Source organism: Carassius carassius, chromosome 49 (assembly GCF_963082965.1).
Source record: "Carassius carassius chromosome 49, fCarCar2.1, whole genome shotgun sequence".
NCBI classification, from domain to species: Eukaryota; Metazoa; Chordata; class Actinopteri; order Cypriniformes; family Cyprinidae; genus Carassius; species Carassius carassius.
Window position 1 is genome coordinate 11,066,931 of NC_081803.1, and position 21,698 is coordinate 11,088,628.

A 21,698-nucleotide genomic window follows, 5' to 3' on the forward strand; every position below is an offset into this window, starting at 1 on the left:
CTCACACACAGTCTTATGATGTGGCAACAACACATCAAATACAGAACACACACATTGGTTCACCTGCTCCATTGTGTGTGAGACAACACAGGAAAAACCACCACAGTTTCACACGGACCGCATTTTACATTTTATAAACCTCAGAGTAAGCAGTTCTAAAAGGCATTTCAAATCTACAGAAAGTTAAATTCGTAAGATGCTTCATGTTGTGTAGACGTATATTTTGTATGGTAATATTACAGGGACATGGTACGCAATGATTGAACTGTAGCCTACTGGTCGCATCTACTGTATGACATAATGTTGATTACCACTAAAATGACATTAAGTTATCTAATTTTAGTTAGCTGTTAAATGGCCGTACAAGAGTCACATAGAATGTGATTTAGTTTGACTGATAGTTTTTTATTTCACTGCGCTGCACCTTGCATTGTTAAACGCAACAAATTTTATGCAAATGGCTGGCAAATGTGGTAATTATCTCAAAATATGCTAAGAATGAAAAAAGGAACTATTTGTACAGAAAAAAAAAATCGCCCACAAATTAACATTGTATCGTTTAGAAGTGAACAAGTTATTGGTCGTTCAAAAATGATTCGTTCATTGTGTCTGTCACATGACAAATGAACTGAAGACTAGGGAAGTGAACTAATCAATGTGTTTCCCATAACTGTCTTTGGCCACATAACGATTTCCTAATTTGGAATATGAATGCAGAACTTCGTATACCCATAATGCTTTGCAAAATGTACAGCTCAATCAGGAATATTTACACAATTATACTGGGATGATACAGTATCAAGAACATAGAAGTTCATCTGCCTAGAATAAACTTAAATAACTAAAATAACATTAAGAATTGGTGTGCTTTACAACTACTATATGCTCCACACTCTCTGAAATACCTTGATCTATAAACTTCGATTGTAAGTAAGTGTATCAGGGTTTTTGTGTTATTTTGATTATATGTATGGAGGGATGAGTCAAAATTATTATCTGTGATAAATAACAGCATGTCACAGGTGCTGTCAGTAGAGTTTAACTTATTTTAATCATTTCTTAAATCTGTTAAGCACTTTAATAATAGATTTTGTAAACTTATACTTGTCTTTAGACATAAAAAAGTGAAGTTTTTTAGCAGGGAGGGGCAGGAAAAGGAGCTGAGAAAGGAAGCCAAAAAGCATTCAAGTATAGAGCCAAAATCTGGAGGATAATCTCTTTGGCTCTGCTAAAAAGTGTCTGTGGTTGAAACTCTTAATTTTGAGTTCATTTTGGGTTGAAAAATAAAAACACCCCAAGGACTGCAAGTTCAGAGGATAGTTTAAGTAATCAATCCGATGTTTCATCCCAGTGTGCAGTGAGAAAAATTACCACAGCGACCCGCAGGTGGTTCCTATTTTAGTGTCCAGATCATCTTTTTAGCAGACTCTCCACAATCTCTTCCCCTCCTTTGATTTGTCTGTCTCTCCCCTAACGGCATCATGTTTTCTGAGAGACTAAGAGCACTGATGTGGACTGATGTCAGTGTTTTCTCTGGGTTGTTTAGGTATTTTCCTATAATACTGTATATACAGTATATACATTCTTTCTACTTCAAAATTTCACATTTATTTCAATGTGTTACTTGACAATTCTATGTTAATAATTCGGAGTGAAAACTGTTTAACAAATGCTATCTGCAAACAAATGATGTTTCTCAGAATTATCTTATTAACTTTCTAGATGATTTATGTTTATAAAAGCCCATTTAAGAAACATAAAAATTGAGAGGTAAAAAGTCAATTATGAGAGTCAATTAATCATTATGAGATATATTATAAAAGGTTGAAATTATGACACAAAAAAAGTGAAAATAATGCGATAATGCCTTTTGAATATTGCATAAATCTATATAAATACTAAGCTCTTTTTATTAGCTTTTAAAAAGTTGGGTTATTTTGTTTTATGTTTTATTGTATTTTGTGTATTTGTATGTTGATTTTTTGGTTTACATGTGCAGTTGTTAAGTGCCTTATAAATATATTAAAGGTCCCGTTCTTCGTGATCCCATGTTTCAAACTTTAGTTAGTGTGTAATGTTGTTGTTAGAGTTACATAATATCTGTAAAATTATAAAGCTCAAAGTTCAATGCCAAGCGAGGTATTTTATTTAACAGAATTCGCCTACAACGAACGACCAGTTTGGACTACATCCCTCTAGTTCCTGCAGTAATGACGTCACTAAAACAGTTTTTTGACTAACCTCCGCCCACAGGAATACACAAAAAGGGGGCGTGGTCTTGTTGCGCTCCCACGGAGAAGAAGGAAGAGTTGCGTTTGAAGAGTGCTTTTGTCGCCATGTCGTTGAAACGCTGTTATTTTCATCTCTGAGTCCAATCATCTTTGTTTGGCGTTCCCAGGGACGCTGTACTTAGAGATCAATGGTTACAATTTATGTTTAACTCGGTTCCCGAAAATTATAATCCACATGTAAATCTATGTGCAGCACATTTTGCTGAGGACAGCTTCCTCAGTCTCAATCAGTTTAATGTCGGATTCGCACAAAGATTATTCTTGAAAGATGGAGCAGTTCCCTCTTTGTCTGGAGAAGGCGTTGTTTATGGACCACAACCAGTAAGTGTATTTTATTATTTAAGTTTGTGCGTTTAACAGTTTCTGTAACTTATTACACAAAGGGCAACGCTGTTTAGCTTTGTTAACTAGATGTTAGGGCTGTGCAAAAAATTGAATGCGATTTTCATGCGCATCTCATCAGTAAAGGCGTTCTGTGATTAGAAGTACATCTCCAGCACGTGCGTTCAGATCAGGGTTGCCAGGTTTTCAAAACAAATCCTGCCCACTTGCTTCTCAAAACTACTCCAAAACTATCTAGTTACGTATTTCTGAAGGAGGGGCTTCATAGAACAAGGAAGTCATCAGCCCGTTTTTATGACGATGAAAACAGCGGTATACAGATAAGTGAATTGTGTGAAGAATACTGTTTTTTTTACACGCGAAACATGAACACAATCAAAGCTTCAAAAAAGCTTCAAAAAACACTAAAAACGTGACCTTTGAAATTAAATGAAATAAAATTGAAGTTATGACACAAAAACTCAAAATAATGATAAAAAAATTATGACATAGTATATATATGACTCTTTATACCATAACTATAAAATCTCATGTTTACGTCTTTTTATTTCATAATCATGACAAAAAGTATGTTTTTATTTTATTTTTTTCTTATGTGGCAGGTTTTCATATATGTTTGAAATGCAAACAAAGATCAAGCTTTGTAAGTAAGTACATACATAAACATAAACAAATACATAATATAGTTAATAATTATTTAAAAAGAAAACGTTAATTTGGAGGTCAGAAAAACAAGTGAACCATCTTACAATATCTTACAATGCAGTATCTGTCATCACTGTAAAATTATTCACAGTACTTGCAGATTTACTGCTTGAACAATGACCACACAACATGTGGTGAATTGCAATTACTCAACAGAAAGCATAGATTTTTAAAGGCTCTCAGAGTGTTGCATGAAGTGTTTGTGAGTTGGCTCTGACAAGAGCACTGACCTGGCCCTATAGTCAGCAGAGAGAGAGAGAGGCAGACTGCGTGAGGAGGTTGTGAAGGACACCAGCATGGGAAGTGGGGAGAATCTTGGCATGACAGAGAGTGTTTTGCATGATATGTTTAAGAGATGCCAGAAAAGCCTGCGAGGAAAGCCAACTCTCAATCACCTCTGTTCTATACTCTGTCCCACATCTCTCATTCCTCCCTTCGCTTTCTCTTTCAGTCTCTGTCTCATGGCAGGAGCCCCGAGCCGAGGTTTGATTGATGCCTGTCTGCAGCTCGAGTGAGAGGACTAAGGTACCAGCACACAGTAGGGAGTGCAGCCTCCTTGCCAAATCGAGTCCTTTGATTCTGAAAAACGAGTGAACTTCAGTCTGGCAGAACTGAAGGTGTTCCTGTAAAACCAGCAAATGAGATCGCACACACACAAAAACCATAATGTCATAGTAAAAGTAGCCTCTTTTAGCCCCACAAAAGCAGCCTCTTTTAGCCCCATAAAAGCACATTAACAGAGGAGGTTGAGCTTTCCACTGTCATTAGCACCTACTTTATCCCAGCCGTCATTTTATGATGTTTTTTTGTAGCCTCATTACAGTACTATCACTCTTTCATACTTTCACATCTATGCACTGGATTTTAACTGAGCTAGAATTGTATATAGCGTATATAACTCTTAATACAACTAAGAGAAAGGTTATGGTTTTCCCTTTGCAATGCTTGATGTTAATGATTTCACCAGAATACATAACAACTTCTGCTTTCGATGAGAATTTAATCTCCGGTTCTTGTTAAGCCAAGGGTTTTGTGTGTGTATAATTTGTCCATTATAAAAATATATAAAACAATATACACTACCGGTCAAAAGTTTAGAATAATTAAGATTTTTTAAATGTTTTTTTTTAAGAAAACTTTCATGCTCGTCATAAATTCAACTTTGCTTGATATAAAATATTTGAAAAATATATTTAAACAGAAAACAGTCATTTGAAATTGTAATAATAATTTGTTTTTTTTACTGATTTGGTTAATTAAATAAATGCAACCTTGGTGAGTATAAGAGACTCCATAAATTTGCTAGAACAAAATTTGATCTTTCACCCAAAAATGAACATTCTGTCATCATTTACTCACCCCAATGTTGTTCCAAACCTTTATGTGAAACACAAAAGGTCACAATGTGCAATATAATGAAAACAAATGAGGGAACTGGGGCAGTCATGCTCCAAAATGATAAAAAAAAAAAAAAAAAAGAACCATCAATATTTTTATGGTGCTTTTTGTCATTTTGGAGCTTGACTACCATAAAAGTTGTCTGTGCAACTTGTACAGTGCTTTCCAAGTCAGTTCACTGAAAATTTGAGTTTGAGAGAGGAAGCAATGTCTGTAACAAAAGATTCTTTTGAGTGAGTCAGATCTTTTCAGTGAATTGGTTGATTGAGTTCATGAACCCAGTCTTAATGACTCATTCATCTGATTCTGTTGATTCAAAGTTGATTCACTTTGTCAGTGATTCAGATCCAACATTTTTGGCGAACTACCTTTTTTTCTTGCAAGATGGTCATGTTTGTATAAGATTTGTTTTCAAAAGCTAAATGAACCTAAATGTAATCTCAAAACACTCTGTCCACTCTGAATGATTCTTAAGTTTTGTGTAAGAGGATCCTTATTCATGTACAGGGAATCAAACTATTGCACAAATGTCCAATCATACTGCAGTAATGATTCATATTTCCCTAAGGTAACTGCTAATTGACATAAAATACACACCAGTTTCTGCAGCCAAGCATTAACATTGATTAACACTTCAGAGTGGGTGGCTGTGCACCACTGCCTTTTGGAAAATGTACAGAATTTAATTTCACAGCAACTCTCATGGTCTGGCATCACTCCGAATCTTTAATATAACTGCATCCACATCCCACAAAAGAAACCATAATAGATTTTATTCATTACTGAGGCATGATGGGCTTTGCTTCTGTATGCAGTCATGAAACTTCATTTGTGTGCATGCATGACTTTGTACAGTATGTGCACTGTGTGTTTGTATAGAGATTTGCCACATTGGTCTGTTTTCATTTAACTGCACTAAAGAAAGAGACTTTAAAAAGCCGGGGAACAGCACAGGCTCTAATTTGCAGTGGGGATAGTGTGCGATGATCTGGTAAAACACTGCATGGTGTTTTCACTCTAAATACGGCAGCAGGCCTTGCACACATCAGAAGCTGACCACTCCTGGGTTACGCACTCACGCTGACATACTAAAAATATCAGCTGAAAATATTTTTGGATACTGCACACACCAAAAATATGGCTGCATAAAGTCAGTAAACTGTAAAGGCTTGACTCCTATTTGACAGATTTTACTGTGAAACTCATGTGAGATCATACGTTTCAGTGCAAGGAAAGAATGAAACATCTAGCCAGACAAAAAAATTGCCAACCAATTTTCTACAATGCTATTTAAGAAAAGAATCAAGAAACACTTCATTCTTTGGACTTGTCTTTCATGTGTTAATAAGCAAAGTCCAGTGCTTTCCTCTTCACTATATAAAAATATTCAGCTATTGTTGTCCAGCATTGAGTTTATTTTCTCTCTTCATTCAAAGTCCACCCTTCCTCCTCTCTTTAATTTGCCGTCTGGCAGAAACACACTGCTGATCACATACTGGTCCCTTGTCAGTTTGAGACTTGTTAAAAAGATTTGACACTTTTTGCATTTAGTGCTGCCAAGAAATCGGTACAAGTAGGAACATTACAGATTGTGTCTTTTTAATGTCTGAACGGGACTTTGATAGTACACTTTTTCCATATTCGTACTGTACTCCCGGTGAGCTTGTGGTAGCTTCTCTTTTGTTCTGGAACAAATCAGATTGCAGTTCAAACACAGTTGCATTTTGGGAAAAGGGAAACACTGGGAAGTGTTCTTCCACCCTGATCCACAAAAGTTAATCTTTTAAATATAATGAAATATATCAAATCTATCATACAAACAATCAACGTTCAAAGCTTTTTTTCTTTTTTTTTTAACATTCAAACAAGGTCTTGATTAGCTTTCCTTTTTAAATATTTTGGATGAATTTTTTTCGATTTCAATTAAAAAAATTGCTATTCTGAATACTGTTTGCTTTTCAAATTTCAAATTTCAAATTTGATTTGAAATTAATGCACAAAACATTCTCAGTTTAATTCTAAATAGCACACATCCCTGTAAGACATTGATGTAATGTGTTCTGATGTAATGAGAATCTATTAGGATCTAAAATAATAAACATAATAATTCTGGAAAAATGATGGCTTTCAGAATAAATAATAATTTCATAATAAATTTCTTTTAGAATCATTGCCAATAATACATAAGCCTATATAAAATTTGAGACATTGCATCCAGCAGTGAAAGATTATGCCAAAATAAAGAAAAACCCTGGTAATGAATCTTGTGTTATTCCTATAGTGTTAACATTACATCAGTTAAGGAACCCGTGGAATTCACAGCAAGTGTCAATATTTATTCACTTCTCTATTAGAATGAACTGCCAAAACCCAGAGAGGGATCTGGCAAGAGGTTAAGGGTGTGCTCACTCACAGATGTCTGATAAACATCAAACAGAGGGTGATGGTGAGATGAAACCTCATCTGCCCTTGAGTGATTGAGTGTTCGAATCTTGCTGACATGATACTGTAGATTCACACGAACCCTAATAAATACATCACAACACAAAGATTTGGCTGACTGGACTGTCCAAAGCAATCGCCACCTGTGTAAGTCTCCTTTTATTCTTATAGATCCATCCCGTAGAGCGTGTCAGTAAAACACTTTGCTCCAGGTGCATCAAGGGAAAAGCTGAGCTTGTTATTATTGCACTACTGGAAGGAAACCACAGACAGAGGCAGGAGGTAGTAGAGGAGGGAGAGATTTTGGCATCTTTGAAAGAAGAAAGTATGGTGGAGAGAGAATATCTCACTCCTCTGAGACCAGGAAAATGGGTAAAAGTTATTAATATCTGTGGGAGTGTTTGGGAAGTTGTGGAAAGCTTTTCCGGAAGTGTGGCCATGTGCACTGGGGTGGTTCCCATGATGCCGTGCTGTGTTGTTTTGGTCACTTCAGGGTGTGGTTGCTAGTTTTCCACTTTGGGTGGATCCAGGAAGCGTATCAGGAACGGAGGGCCATCAGAAACCACAATACTTTGACTATACTGAACTGAGTTTGTCTCGGTCAAACCCCATAGTACCGAAACAGCAAGCTGGCATTGATGATGTGGCTACGGTCACTCTGGCAGAGCAGGAAACATCTCCAGTGCCCTGCTGCGGTGCAGGGATTTTCTGAGCGGAGCACATTGTTTGGTTTGCGCTTGTGAGCATGTTTAGGTCACAGGACTGATTGTCAGGCAATGAAAACACATCACGCAGAGGAAAGGCGTACATGAAAGCATCATGCAATCTGTTTCTTTGTGAGATCCACCCATACTCATCCGAAATTAGATGGATATGTGGTTTGAGTGGTGATTTTCTATTGAGTCTGGCCTGGCTACTGTAAACAACAGGAAACTAAGTATCCAACTTTAAACCACCGAGCTCTTCCTCCATGTGCCCTTCACTGCCAGTGGCTTATAATGCAACCAAAATATATAAGAAATATAAAACCTGGGGATTTGTTTATAGGAAATGCAAGAAGCAGCACACACACACACAAACATGTCATGGCGAAGGCATTCCAAATAGCACTAAACTAAATGTAACTCTGTAAATCATGCAAATGGTTTTCCTTAAGTACAATATCTTTAGTGAACTTTGATTTGATTTGATTTGATTAGATATTGCCATAAAAACTAGCAAATCCAGGTCTTTTTTCTTGATCTGTTTAGTTTTATAATTTTCTTCATTGTTATATTTTATTACATTTTATTAAATTCCTTCATTAACAATGTTAAAGTATCTCATAAAGCATGAAAAAGTAATATTCCTTTGACAAATGTCGGCTCCTTAAGCATCACCTTCCAGGAAGTGTCTACATTTTGGTGGAAAAAAACACTAATTATTAGCAATAGATAAGACAAAATAATCACTAGGCTTCATAGGTATTAAGAATATGAAAGAGAGATAAAGGAAGTGTATGTATTGTGATTATGATGAGACAGTATAGCGTATAAAAGAGAAGAAAGAAAAAAGAGCAATATCTAAGAGAAGTGGGGCCCTACACGTTTTACTTAAATGTGATTATAGACAAAAAAAATTATACATTATCAAATATCATAAAGAAACTAGTCCAGATAAAAGGATTTAAGTGCTCACGCAAACATTCAATTGAATAGTGTATAATTAAAGGGATAGTTCACCCAAAAATGGCAATGAAGTCATTATTTACTCACACTTGTGTTGTTCTAATGCTGTATGCCCTTCCTTACGATTCCACACACTCCAGGCCAGCTGGTGGCAGTAAAACACTTTTTACTTTATATACTTATTTTGAATAACTGCAGAAAAACACAACTTCCATGAATTTTGAAGCCTAAATACACTTGGCAGAAGGAAAAAGCTAATTGTAGGCTATAAATGAAATAAAACACAACATTCCATTCTCAACATTTTAAGAAATAGTTAGTTTTGTTTTTGATGACCAAGTTATAATAAATAAAGTTTCCTCGTCTGAGTTTGAACATCTGAATGGTTGATGCCCCAGAAATATGTTCAAACTGCTGTCTTTGCAGGTTTGGTTTTTACAAAATATGTGTGCCATATGAGTCCAGTCCACATGTTGAACACAAGCTAACTATTTCCGTTCTATGCATTGATGACTTTGTTTAGCGAGGCAGAGGAAGCATATCTCATCATTTATCATTTCTCTCCTCGTCACATTTGTTTAACGCACCAGCAGGAATAAAATATAATGTGAATTGTCGGTAACTAAAGGGCAGGGGACAAATTCTCCGGCTGTGCAGTATATCAGATATCAAAGCTGGTAACTCCTCTGTTCCATTCAGAGACGGTCTTTATACAGAGGCTGACACATCCTTGGAGTTCATCCGATGTAGGAAGTGAATCGGACAGCTGTTGAAGAGGTTTTGGTGAGGTTAACCATCCTCAAACAAGAAAAGCCAGAGTGGGTTTTCAAAAAGAAGGTTGAAAAGATTTTTTTTAAACAGTCTGTCACACAAGCACTTACGTCCTTTTTATTATAAACTCTAATAACACCTGTTATTTTTGTAAGTTTTTACAAATCCAAGCGTGGGAGTGAGACAGCAGGGGTCCTAGAAGGCCATCAGAAATATGTTTAGGGAGGATTTTTGCAATGCGATCATGCTTTTATAGGAGGTGAAGCCCTTATCTTGTCTGTATACAGTCAGCCACTTCACTAAGACCTGACAATTCATCATCATGTACAGTAATTGGTGCTGGAACTAAAATCATGACATTAATTTAGTAGAATTCCTCTGTGATAACTTTACATACATGGTTTAAAATGTCATACACATTAGATCTATGCAGATGGGAGGAAGAGAATGCCATGGGTTGAACTGAGGGCAGTTTTTGGCCAACATGCCTAAGCGATGAAAATATGATAAAAGATGATGGAAAACATAAATAGTATGTTCTTCAAGCAACTACTATAAACCAGTAAAGAAAAACAGATTTATCTTGCAAAGCAACATTTTTCTAGCAAACAAGCTTTTGAAAAGTTAAAGTTAGCCACAGTTAATCTAAGATGAAAGACCTTTCACCATGTTGTTCCAATTCTGCATGACTTTCTATCTTCTGTGCAACACAAAAGAAAATATTTTGAGGAATGTGTAACTGTTTTTGTCCGTACAGTGAAAGTCAATGAGACCCAAAATGTTCAATCTAAAAAAGGATGTGAAGCTATCATGAAATTCATCTATAACATTTGACTGGTATATTGTCTACACTACTATGTCTTTGTATGATGAACGGATTAAGATGTACAGTAAGCCATTATACACTGACAAATCAAATTCACAAAAGATGAGACAAATCTCAAACTTCATGACTTTTCAAGTCTTTTTACAATATCACCTTTTCTTAATGTCATCTAATGCTCACTTAAATTTAGTTATTAACATGAATAATAATATAACACTGCTGTTTAATTTCATGTTGATTAGAATGTTCATTTATCATAACATATGCTTTGTAAAAACAATATTTTAGTTTCTAGTGTTTTGTTTTTAATATGTTGAGACAAAACTGTATAGAATATAGATTTTTTATATTTTCTCCCCACACACATACTGTATAAATATAATATTTGGCAAGTTTGTTATAGCCAATATTACTTTTATTACTGACTGACATAAATTAAAACTGTTTTAAAATCCAAGTAGACATTTGCAAGCTATTAATGCCCTCATGAGCTGAGGATTGTACTGCAGTCCACCACTGCTACAGATAAGCAGAAATCAATAGACAATGAAATGGCCTGCAGCTGAGCATGAACTGAACTTTGTGGATGCAGCAGGTAATCATGGCACGTGGCACACTAACATGAAGGCTCCTACAGCCACAGACAGGACAAGAATTAAGTATTTATTGATTGATACACTAACCTTTCGATGATTGTTGTGCATGAAGAGGAAGCTGTGAATCCTAATATTTCAGATCTAAACAAAGTACATATAATGAGCATTTAATGCATATAATCAGCTTTATAATCAGCACCACAGAGTAGATTAGCTTCATTGAATGTAATTGATTTGATTGATTTGCTTTTCCATCCTGCACTTCTTATGATTCAAATTTAAAATTTAAATCTTCCTGTACAACACATACAAATCATTTCATCATAAACCATAAAGTAATGCTTTCAAAACACCAAAGATTTCCTTGGATAGATTCCTTGACCACAAAATAAAAAAGACTAGATCAGCAGCACAATGTTCCCTGTCAGTGGAGATGAAGCAGTGGTGTCTGGATGGACCTGAGCTCCATATGAGGCTCACCCCTCCTGGGGCAGAACAGCAGAGGTGGACTGCCCTTGAGATGCCTCAGATTTGGTTTGATTGGAAGAGACAAACGGGCCTATGGAGGACTGGGCCTGTGGTTTGAAAGGCAGTGTTTTGATCTATATTTGAGAGAAAATAAATAGCCTTTCAATTTGTAACAGCAATGTGGTTAGAGGGAGATGGGAGACAGAAGGAAGAAACAGGACCCTCCACATATCCTGGCTATGTAATATGGTGCTGTTTTTTATGGTGAGCTTGCTGGCATCGAAACATGAGCTGCATGAATAAAATATGGACAAAATTCTCTCATTATTTATTCTTTTGTTGTTGTTGTTACAAACCTGTATGAATTTCTGTCTTCAAAGAACACAAATGGAGAAATGTTAATATAAGGTCAATACGATGTTTTTAATATTTTTGAAAGTAATCTGCATTTAGTAAAGTGAAATATTATTACAATTTAAAATAACGGTTTTCTATTTAATTATGTTGTAAAATGTAATTTATTCCTGTGATCAATACTCCAGTCTTCAGTGTCACATGATCCTTCAGAAATCATTTTAATATAACGATTTGGGGTTCAAGACATTTTTTACTATTAAATTCTTTGATAAACAGAAGAGCATTTACTTGAATTAGAAATCTTTAGTGACATTATAAAAGCTACTCTCAACTTTGATCAACTGAATGCATCCTTGCATTCTTTTACTTTTTTTTTTACTTACTAATCCCAAACTTTTGACTGGTAGTATACTGTATGCTCATGCTATTAATAAACTTATATCATATGAAATTACAGTATTTTGCAATTAAGAAAGAGAAACCACTAGCTACAATGCAATAGATGTATACTGAGAACATACAATTACACAATTATTAGACAGGCCTAGTATCTGTCTCTGCCTTTGCAGTGATATAGTGAGTTCAGTGGCACTGCCTTCAGTAAGTGAAGCTCACCCTCCCAAAGAGCCAAGCTGCAGGGCATTGAAACACTGTAATTATGTGTGAGGCACAAAGCGTTCACCCACTGCTAGAGCGTCAGCTAAATACAAACAAGCCTGTAAGAAATTACATGGGGAGAGCAAACAGTACAAACAAAGTTTTGACCTTTCAGGGGAAACAAAGAGAAAAGGACTCCAAATGAGATGATGCAAATCCACAGGCAAAATGACAGTGCTTCTAAGGTTGGGCATGAAGACAACTGCCATTCACTTACATCAGTTTATTATAATTATATATAATTATTCATTTATATATTTATTAATATAATTTATATTAAATCTGTTCAATAACATACTCTGGTTAACAACATAAATTTCATTTTTTTTAAATCATATACAAATATTAAAAGTATGTATATAAATTTGTTGTAATTTTTATATTCAAAAAATTACACAAATATTTTATACATGTTCAACAGACACATATGAGTGTACCACAGTATTCAAAATTAATTCTGCTGGCTAACATTCAAACCGCATTCTTCTCATATCTGTGTCCGACGGCAGGGGAGATTTTGACCGTGGTTTATTGAAGAAAATTGTTAAATTGAAGAATGCTGCTAATCACACTGTTTTGGAACTCCCAATGAATGGACAACAACAACAAAAAAACACTGAGGCATTTCTCAAAATACTGTCCTTAACATAACACAGATGGAACCAATTCTCACCGTTTTAGAACGATATACTAGTGAATAGCTAAATAATAGAATTTTTATTTCTGGATGAACTAACCCTTTAAGTTATTGCTTGCAAACAAGTTTCACATTACCTTATATGACTCGAGCTGTTCAGCATGTGGCTGTTAACCCCTAACGTGAGGTGTGGGCCTGCAGAAACATCTGTGTCCAACAAGCCCCAGATGTGCCCGTTGAGAGAAGGGTAAAACTGTTTGTTAGGATAGTTTCATCCCTGGGTGGCATGTTGGTGTGAATGTTATCTGGCTTAGCCAACCACAAACAGTTCAGGGGGTTGTGAATCAGGTGTGAGTGTGTGTGTGTCTATGCATCTGAATAAAGATTAAATAAAACAGAATGTGTCTGTATATGGAGTGAGTTAGAGTCCATGGAAAGGGGAAAATGCAAAAAGAGAAATACATAGATAAACAGAGAGAAATAAGAGAGGGAGATGAACAGAGGGTGTGGGGGAGATCATGTGGAGTCAGAGGTGTGGAGCCTCAGTTTGGAAACCAGAGAAGCCCACTTCAGATTGATCATACTTTCACTCGGCAGACACTCTGACTGCACAGTTATGAAGAGTTCTCATCATATCAGGGGTCAGAAATCAAATCCACAGGGAGGTGTGACAGGAAAGACGTCATTTCTACATTTAAACACAGGATAGCACTATTTTTCTTTGGGCACCTCTGATTTCCATTGTGTATTTACACAGTTCATTTTTCCTTAGGACAAATGTATTGCATCACATATTTAACTTGTGCTTTGTAACTTCCTAGAAAGCAAATTGTTTTAAACTTTAAAGTTGCATTCTACCTAAAAAAATGTAAGTGTTGATGTCGGTTAGAAGAACATAAAATCATACATCACGAGTGTAAATAAAGCTCTAACATTTAATCACTTTAATTGAAAGAAAAAAAAACTAAAACTAAAACAAATGATCAATACATTTTTAAACTGTGCCAAGACGTTCCTATGCTATCATATTTATATGCGTATATATTGCCATCTTCTGGCCTCAATGATAAAGCGCACAATGTAAAATCATCTCTACAAACATTTATCTACCACAGTGGTTCTCAAACTTTTTACACCACCTCAGAAAATATATGACTCTCCAAGTACCACCATAATGACCAACATTAAAATACAGTAGTAGCTTGATAAAAATTATAATAAGGCTGTATGTGTGTCCACGGAAACTTACTTTGTAAACTTGTGGCCTGTAGTACGAAGCAAGATGAACAACATCAGAGTTGCAGAGTAAGTTTTGAGTAACCAACCTGGTTTAGATCAGCTGTTACACAACGCTCAGTTATAAACGCTCTCCAACTTCCGCGTGCATCTGAGCGCGTGACACATGCGGCAAACTGGCAATCACACGGACGCTGTACACGGAGCAAGGGTTTTTGAAATTATAATAAATAAAAAGGAAACAGTTAGAGGCCTTTTTGGCTTTTGTTAATAGTATAATAAATAAAAAATGAAAGCAGATAAAATACAAAAAGATTAGAAAGGTAGTGTTCGTTTTTTTTTTTTTTAGAAAACAACAGCAAATGAATAGGGTGCAAGAATTTTTTTAAAGAATAGAATTAGAATAGAGAGTGATAAAGATGGAAGAGACTTTGACATTGATAAACGGAGGTGTGATATGCATTCTTTTGTGGCTCATTAAAATGTATTTTGCTGCCAAATATATTATACCAAAGACTTTAGAATCTTTAGATACTTTGATTATATATCATTATAATATCTAAATATAATAAACAATTTGCAACAAAAAAAAGTTGTCACTGAAAAAAAAATATTTAATTTGAATTTGTAATTTGAATTCGAAAACTCAGAATGTGCTCAAACTAAAAGCGAACTTATCTAATAAAAACTGAAACCGGCTTCGTGCTACAGGCGTTTTAAAAAACGTGGCAACTCGGGAAAAACCGCTTTGGTGGACAGGCGGTCTAACTTAGTAATTCCTCCGCGTGCCACTTGATGGAGCCCGCGTGCCACACTTTGAGAATCAGTGATCTACACACTGATCTATAACAGAAAACATAGATAAGTGGATCTACCACATAATATGTTTAACTGGACTCGAAAAGATATTTAGTAAATTAATATTTATTAATTTAGCAGACACTAAATTTGCAACTGAATAAGGATCTTATTATTATTATTATTATTATTATTAAATACCAATATTTTGCAAATAATAAAAATAATTGCTAGAACCTGATAATTTCTATAGAATATTCATATTATTTCAAACAACACAGTAAGTTTTTTCAGGCTGTAAAGCTGACAGACATTATTAAATTTCATAACAGAAACTTTATGTATTCATATTTAATTCATCACAACTGCACACAAGTTACCAAATGTAGTTTGTAGTTGAAATCAGTAACACAAAAGTGTTTTTGTGAATAGATAAATTGAACTGAAATTTTTTTCAGTGGTTCAGTAGATTTCTATGGTGTATGTAGTTTGTGCGTGTAGGAGCACAAGAACAGGCATTTTGAAATAAATAGGTAGATATGCAGAAATATCAACTGACTGATGTGCCCAGTCCTCCAAAATCATTTTTCCCTGCTAAACCTCCAAACAAAATAAACTGATCTACGCTAATTTATAATTTATGTATCGTGACATGATTTTGTCAAGATGAGATGGTATATGAAAATTACAGCACACAGGACAGACAGTCAAGGGCAGGTCAGAGCTTATTGGTTGAATTGCTCATGACTCAGATCAGAGACTAATGAAAACCTGCCACACTTAGAAAAGCATAGAAAAATTAAAAAAAAACTATAAAGATGCATCCTAAATCTTTAGCTTTATAAAATACAATTGTACATACATTATACATAGAAACACACAGGGGGACAATGAGGTATCCAAACTCCCTTTGATTTGACTTTAAACTACTGTACAGGTGGGTCATCTGAGGCTTCAGTCTCGTCTTCTGATAAGAGTGCTTGATTGTCATTAGAATCCAATGAACAGAAACACCTAAATATGCTGGAATGGGACACAAAGTCAGAATGAATGAACATTCTTATCCACACACACACACACACACACACACTCATGAACAACAAATACATGCAGAGGCAAAACATGAAAGAGGAAATGTAAGCCTTAGCTGGCATTTTAAAAAAAGAGGAACTATAGACCTACTAATCAAAATAGACCGCAGAACAGTGTCAGTTAAAATTAGGAATAACTGGTTATAAGAGCTACAGGCTTCTGCTTTAAAAACACTAATAATTTAATAACACTTAAATATAATTTTTCATATTGTATAATATAAAATGATATGATGAAATTCAATTCAATTTTATTTTGTATTTATTTAGATAAAATGTTTTTTTTTATTCCTATTTATGAAGCCTCTCTAAAACACATTAATCTGATATAATAATAATACATTTAATTTATAATGTGCTATGTAAGTGTTTAAATGCGCGGTTTAGAAATTTCAGCATTCTAAAGATCAATAACTAGGAATGTTTCAGAGCAACTCTTACCCTAATAGGCTTATGGGTATAATACAGAGTCCAGAACCCAATAGGAAGATAAAGCCAGGACACCATGCCACAGTGGCCGCGTAGATTCTGCTAAAAACTGCAGCGGACCCGTTAGTGCTTAAGTTTTCTGTAAAGGCCACACAGGCAAAAAGCGCTCCTGAGAAAACAAAGGGTAAACAAAGAACATTCTAATATGATTGTCTCTTCAAAAGGAGGAATGCATACAGGACATACAGGGTGAAAGTGCCATCAAAACTACTTTTCATTAAAAAGCAGTCACATAACATGTCCTTAAATGCAACACCACTTCGAAAGGATCCCTTTAAAGTGCATGGTCACACAAAAAACACACTCGAGCAGAGAAGAGCTCTTATGACCATGATCTTGCTGAATAAGGAGTTCTGCTTTGGAACAGTGATTTTCAGAGAGTCAGTCACCCTGCTCAGACTTTGAGACGACCTTTGACATCATCGAACGCAGGACAGGGAACGGCATAATAGCAAACATCGCAGGAATCCTCACTGTAAGCAAACACATCAATACTCACATTAACTAGACAAACAAGGCCTCCAGAATTATAGACAGTTATACCCATTTTACATAGCTACAAATTCAGAGCTCACTATGACTTTTATAACCCTTTAGTAGTTACCAGCGCAACTGTGTTCAGTTATCAAATAAGTTAATTTTATTGTAGTATTACTGCACAGATAATAAGTACATAAAAATGTGATAAGATGTGCAATGGCTGTAATCTAGGATCAGCTGCTGTTTGTTCTTAATTAATTCTATATCTTCATCATAAAATAAAATATACAGTGCACCATATGTATACCAACAGATATTAAAAGCAAAGAGAAGACACACATATACAATTAATTTGACTGTGATGGTTTGTAAAAAATTCTAATAGTGACTTATTAATTAATTGTTTATCTATTCTGGCTTTTCCTTAATTCTTGGTGTTAAATACTCATTAAAAAAATAGCAAACCTATTAAAAATATGAAAATTCTGGACAATAAAATAAATTATTTCATGTTATGGTTGATATAGAAAATGTAAAATTTGTCTAAATTAACTGAACAATATCATCTAAACTAACTTGTTTTTAATGCTACAGTTCTAGTGAATTCAAGATAATGTAGAAAACGAAAAATGTATATTAATTTTTGTGAACGGATTTGTTTTTTTCTCTCATGTATGACTATTGTACAGTACACCCAGAGTCATATATAATATGGTAAATGTGGTAGCCTATTTGTTCAAATAAAAGGGTAATATATAGTATATGAAAATGATTTTGGACTGTGTATGTTCATGCTCACCGAGGAACATCATGAGAGTGGTCTTTGCGAAGGCCGTCATGAACATGCTTATAGCGACTGACAGCATCCCGATGAAGGTGATGGCAATGTTAGGCAGACAGAGGGAGAACAAATACACACCGACAAAACTAGTGATGAAGATGGAGGTGCTGGCCGCAGCGCCATAGCCGACGAGGATCTCGCTCCAGCACAGCGGCTCATTGAGTTCGTAAAGTGTGATCATGGACAGACCCCCCGTATTAACAAAAGATAAGGAGGAGAATGTGACAATCAGCAGCACAAGAACCCATTTTCTCTGCCTGCTGCCTCCCACAAACAAGTTGCAGATACCATGAGCTAGTTTCTGCATGGCCTGACAACAAGCCACTTTCTCTGTCTGGTCAATCACCCTGGTTTCTTCCAGAATGAAGACAGCGTATATCAAGTTAACCGCCTGAAACAGGGCGGATGTAAAGAAAGGCCAGTTGAACCCGACTGCATGCAGGAAGTAGCCCGTGGAGATTGACGCCACACCGGCCAACAAGCCGATCATCATGTCCACCACAGCCATGCGAAGGGTCTTCTGCTTGCTGTCCTCACACAAATCGGCCACATAGGAGAAGCAGCCACCTAGCATGGTGCCGATACCCCCAAAAAGGGCACTTACGAAACTGGCGGCAATGAGAAGGTAGAGGTTGAGCTCGAAGAAGGACACCGCCAGGAATGAAAGCGTGTAGATCAGAGACCCAATGAGGGGCATAATAATAGTGATCTTTCGGCCGCGCTGATCGCTGTAGGCCACCAGAAGGAGGGTCATTATGAGACTGGGGATCATGGAGGACAAATCAATGTACATGGAGAACAGAGAAGCTGCTTTCTGTACCTCCTGAAAAATAGAGCAAAATTAATGAAACAGATGTGCATAACAAAACTGTTGCTACATATGTATTTTATGACATTTGTTGCAATTCCTGGTACATATGAAAAAACGTATAAAAAAAAAGAAAGAGAGAGAGGAAATGAAACACGTGTTTCCTTATGTATTAATGACCAAAACTACTACAGCCACATGCTCTCTAAAAAACAGGTCTAATTCACAATATATTTAAGGGATTTAAAACAAACATTAACAGGGGTGATCAATACTGACTGTATATTATCCCACTTATTACACACTTCCTAAGTAGATCATACAAACATAGAAATTAAATTGATTTATTTATTTAGAAACTAAATTGAGTTATAGGCTTACTTATCAAGTATTTACATACTTATTAGTGTTCCGTCTTTCTAGGGACAGAATGCCAGCACAGGAAACATGGTTTCCCTGATGAATAGTCTGTTAAATAATGTTGCCACAGACAAAAATCATCATTTAGAATTTGTTATGCTATCTGAGAAATATATACAGCTGAGTTCAGCAATGGACCAATCAGAATAGAGTACTCCAGAGAATTAAATGCACACATTTACAATAGATACTGAAATTAAATTAAATTTATTAACTTTGAATTGATTATCTAATTTTATTTTTGGTCCTTTGCCACATTTAAAACGTATGAATGTCACTGGATAATAATTGGTAACAAAAATAACAATAGGGTAATAGTAAATTAAACCATAATTTATAAGAAAGACAGCACAAGCATACTTTTCAAGCTAAACATTACAATAAGTCAAGTTATGCAGTGATCATGCATAATTTGCCAGACATATGGGGTTATTTATTTCAGAAATTGAAGACGTGAGGTTTTAGTTTACATTGGATTATTACATTTCTGTAGTATTTTGTTGCCTACTTGACTCTTGATTGTTTTTCTTGGGCTATTGCTTGTAATTTGCTTCTTTGTTCTTATTTCTAATAAAAAATATAGAAAAAAATAACATCTTATTTAAAAGTTGTGTGGCAGAATTTGGTAAGAAACAAAAATATACCAGCATTCTACTTTTTCCCCCCGTCATGCATTGTAAATTTAGTGTCATACATAAAAGGCCTATATGGTGTATATTTAGAAAATCTTAATAATAAATTTTTTTTTTTTTTTTCAACAAAATACTGAAAATTATTGTCACAAAAATATTTTGATCAAATAAATAAATAAGTAACCTGTGTTGCCAGATGTTACAGATATTTTTACTTTGGGAGAAAAAAAATTATAAATAAATAAAAAAAACTTTAAAAGTGGACATGACAACACTAATGCGGTTAATGCGATTAACCTGTGGTTACTCAGATAGACACCTGTGTCAACTTTAGAGGAACTGATGAATACGACCACTAAATATATTTAACCGGCTGTTTAAAACTATCAAATATATTTGATGTAGAAGTGTTTGTGGCATATGACACACGTAGGCATTACTCACATTTTGCTGTCTGCTGTGGCTGGTGTTGTTGGAGGCGCACTGGGAAGTGTTTTCGGACACGGTGTAAGACGAGTTTGTGATCTCCAGCCACAATCTGCGATACACGTACTGCTGGACGAGGGGATACAGCATAAAACTGGCAAACGCGTAAATCGCTACGATCGGCTCGATGAAGTACAGTCTCTTCATAGTGTCGAGGAAAGGGTGTACTGCAAAGCCAAGAGAAAAACAGACATTTACACAAGTCCGCATGATAATGCTAATTGTAGACCTGCATAATTAGTTAACGCCAACATCAAAACTCAAGACGAAACTTGCATCATGACAGCTCAAATAAGTCACACTGCTGATCACCTTGGACAGCTACCGGTCTGTTTACAGCTCACTTGTACAAACAACGCAAACAGATCGCAGACTTCCTTTTTCATTCAGAACTATACACCAGAAACTCCTCTCTGCTGCTGAGACTCTTCTGTAACCAGTGTGACAGTTAAACTGCTCTCTGTTTTGTTTATGAAACATGACTAATCGCAACTCCTTATGAAACGCATGTTTCCTGCTCTTGAGAATTTGATTGGTCAGTTGAATTTAAGGTCTTTAAGGTCATTGGTTGGTGAGGCTGCCAATCATACCAAATGGGCGGGTTGATTTGTGAAATCGCAATGGGCTAATGAGCATCGATTTTTTCTAAAAGGGGTAAAAGATGTTTTGTACTTTATTTTTTATTATAATTAATACATCAAAAGGTGCAAAATCATTAAAGCAAAAGCGGGTGGAATTAAAATTGCATTTAATTTAATATTTTCTGAATGTTTTTTGTAAGGTAGCTAATTTACTTAATTCACATTTGTTTATTTATTTATTTTATTGTTGCAGAATATTGACGTTTTCACAGATTTCCATTGTTGTTGTGTTATGTCTGAAACCTTAGGTGCTGTATTGATTCTTGTTGCACAGGTTGATATTGTTTGTGTTCTAGCCCAGATAGTTACTAAAACAAAATGGGGGGGGGGGGTATATTTACATTATATAATTACATTCTTCTTATTGTAGTTGTTTTTGTGGTTGAGATCCACTGCATTATGGTCATTTGTATTCCCTTTTACGGTAACATTGAGTAGGCGTAAGAAATGGGAGGGATCTATATGAATGAACTGAAAAAAATTGGACGTGGAAAATAAATCCATAGCGATTGCTTTAACTTTTGTCTGAGGAGGGAGTCATTGTCTACATTTTATTCAGCTGCATGACATTCATAGGGGTTCATACATAGCCAAAAAAAAGCTATTATATTTGAATACC

At 35.4% G+C, this 21,698-nt stretch overlaps 1 protein-coding gene across 1 annotated transcript; it reads right to left on the reverse strand.

Annotated features, from left to right (window-relative positions):
• Positions 1-16,084: 16,084 nt before the first annotated feature.
• On the reverse strand, positions 16,085-20,624 carry LOC132132601 (lysosomal proton-coupled steroid conjugate and bile acid symporter SLC46A3-like). The gene is made up of 5 exons (XM_059545040.1): positions 20,397-20,624; positions 18,051-18,915; positions 17,161-17,244; positions 16,724-16,880; positions 16,085-16,214 (listed from the first exon to the last, which is right to left on the reverse strand). The coding sequence occupies exons 1-5, from the start codon at positions 20,583-20,585 to the stop codon at positions 16,118-16,120; spliced, it is 1,392 nt and encodes a 463-aa protein (XP_059401023.1). The 5' UTR covers positions 20,586-20,624; the 3' UTR covers positions 16,085-16,117.
• Positions 20,625-21,698: the final 1,074 nt, after the last annotated feature.

Bases quoted from the DNA above. Each gene is read 5' to 3' on its own strand.
- LOC132132601 (XM_059545040.1), bottom strand. From the start codon at position 20,585: ATGAAGAGACTGTACTTCATCGAGCCGATCGTAGCGATTTACGCGTTT. The intron at 18,916-20,396 runs GTGAGTAATGCC...TCTATTTTTCAG, and splicing joins GCCACAGCAGACAGCAAAAT to GAGGTACAGAAAGCAGCTTC. The intron at 16,881-17,160 runs GTGACTGACTCT...TTGTTTTCTCAG, and splicing joins CGTCTCAAAGTCTGAGCAGG to GAGCGCTTTTTGCCTGTGTG.